Genomic DNA, 2,551 nt, shown 5'->3' on the forward strand with positions numbered 1-2,551 from the left:
GGGGGGGCAAGGCGGGAGGTGAGTTTGTTTTAAACTCTGCTTCTACACTACTTACCAAAACCTGAATGCCTTCTTTTTCCACCGGAGCAGTGTCATAAGTAGCTTCACACACTCGTACCACTGTGGTAACGCCATATTTCTTAAGTTCCTGGGGCGGGGCGGGAAACAACACAACACCTGCTTTAGGAGTAAACTGACTTCACTTACTATTCAATTTTCTCAGTAGGTTAGCTTATTAACTCATTCCAAAAGTTTCAGTAAGTAAACTCACACAAATGCTTGCCACCCTGTGAAGGACACAGAAAGCTGAAATAACTGAAAACTTGTGTGTGCTAATGCCAAAAATTTTTGTGCTCTTCTGCAAACATTTCTGAAGATTAAGTTTTGTTATGTTGGATCAGACTTTTTTCTTTTAAAATCAAATCCAGATAAACACTGATGAAATAAGTAGTCCATCTCCAAAAGATCATTCCTTTTAAAGAACAGGAAGTTTCCTGGTTTGCAAAGCTGAATACTTCACTAAAAACATTCTGAGTAAGGTTTAGATCCTCCCTTTCTCTCCCTTCACTTAAAACAATAGTTTTGTAACACCTTTTACTGATAAGAATTATGAGCACAGGACAATAACTTATTCCAGTTCCTGAGTTATCATAACTAGAGGATAACAAAATTTAACTTTCCATTTTGCTATTAACCCCCATCTATTTAAAAAATAAACAGAAGGCACTCACTTTTCATTCTCCCTGCAACAACCCATCATTCACACTGTAACTGTCGTGGTAATGACTGAAGCATAGCCTAAGCATACTTTATCTAGTTGTGAGAGTATAAAGGCAAGCAAATGTTATCTCACCATGTTTCTTGTAAATTATCCCACACTGAATGCAAAATGGAGGTATAATACACCTAAAATCTTACAAACTCAGACCTTACCAGGAAGTAACTTTGGAGGAACCTATTGTTAGCATACATGCACACACTTCTAACTGTGCACTCTATAGCTCCAACATGCTAGATGCAAGGTTTACATGACAAATTCAGATATTAGCAATATATGCCAAGCCACTTGGCATATATTTAGTCAGTAAACAATTTCAGCATGTACCAAAACACTTAAAGTAGCTTCAGCAGCTCTGGATGCAGAGCAAGCCTACCGCCACAAATTTCACTCAAGTAGACACTATGACACTCAGAGGATTCTCTACAGTAGAACCATGATCTGCTAACACTGAAGGGAGATAGGCAGTGAAAGCATATTGCAATCCTATTATTTATTCCTAAGGTTCTGATTCACAATGCATAGTGAATTATTTTCTTTTTAATCACGATGCAATAGGTGCAAGGAAATGTTACACTGCTTTAGATGAATCTAAATGTGAGTTCCTATCACTAGCAGATCTTTGTATTGTTCTACACATAACTCTGCCAGATAATTCCTGTTTTCAGACCTAAACAATGTACTTAATGTACAATGTACTAGACGGTGTAATTATTTCTTTGCTTCACTTTCAGAAGTATGTTTTTGTGAAGGCCAATGTGTATCTGAATAGATTTGTCTGTATGTCTTTGAAGCATGGCATCAGTATTTGAAAAAAAAAAAAAAGTCAACATACGAACAGTCTCAGTACCTCTTCATATGGCTTCCACAGCTGTTATCAACTAGTAAAGAAGGAAATTGTTAATATAGCATGCTGTTCAGGCATTAAAAAAATACATCAGTAAGAATTCTATCCTGACCTTACCTCTATAAATTTGTTTAAGGTTGCATTGGTTGGATTGTGTGTGATTAGGAATCTCATGTTCTTGTAGGTGATTTCCACAGGAGCTGGGCGGTTCATTCGGGCCATATTGGTTTAGTTAAACATGCAACAAGATAATGAAAGGATTAAAAAAAATTCTAATACAGAAGTGATTCAGAGAAACTGAAGTCTACTTCACTATACTCCACGTGAAATTCTCAGTGCTTGGAAGTATGAAGTTGGGAGCAATGGGAAATGAAATGAACCTCCTAACAAGAAGCAGCAATTCTTCAATCCAGTAATACTGAGGCAACAGAAAGGCAGTGCACTGAGGTTTACCCCATCCAGGTCTGAATTCTGTTGTTAAATGCTCTGCCAATTTCAATTCAATACTTCTTATCCTGGTCAACCACTCTTAGGGGGGCTTCTTGGTGGAGTAGTAATGAATTTCTACAGTTCACTTGTCTGCATAGAGGTCGTGCTGTGCCTGGCAGTAGTCTCCACTGCCCTTCAGAAACTCCATAAATGTGTGACCAAGAACACCACAGAACTGCTGTAAAGAGAGGGGGAAAAAAAAAAGCATAATGAGCACAGGTGAAGCAAGGTTATTTTGAAAACACCAAACATTATAAAATGAAAAAATAAAAGCAAAACAACTTAGGTGTTTCACAAGCTTTATTTTTTAATCCAAGAATTAGGTTTGCGTAAGAATCCTGTTACCTTTACTCAACACAAAGCTTCCATATAGGGCTGTTTCAAAACCAAAAACTGAAATGTATTAAAATACCAATTCAAATGTGCTAAACATAGCA

General features: G+C 37.2%; 1 protein-coding gene across 1 annotated transcript; it reads right to left on the reverse strand.

Annotated features, from left to right (window-relative positions):
* Positions 1-55: 55 nt before the first annotated feature.
* LOC104082447 (protein tyrosine phosphatase type IVA 1-like) lies at positions 56-2,292 on the reverse strand (the record flags this gene model as incomplete). Its single annotated transcript, XM_009585577.1, has 2 exons — positions 1,743-2,292; positions 56-148 (listed from the first exon to the last, which is right to left on the reverse strand). Coding segments are annotated over exons 1-2 (198 nt in total), but the record flags the coding sequence as incomplete, so codon positions are not given.
* Positions 2,293-2,551: the final 259 nt, after the last annotated feature.

Source organism: Fulmarus glacialis, unplaced genomic scaffold, assembly GCF_000690835.1.
Source record: "Fulmarus glacialis isolate BGI_N327 unplaced genomic scaffold, ASM69083v1 Scaffold45020, whole genome shotgun sequence".
In the NCBI taxonomy this organism is placed as follows: domain Eukaryota; kingdom Metazoa; phylum Chordata; class Aves; order Procellariiformes; family Procellariidae; genus Fulmarus; species Fulmarus glacialis.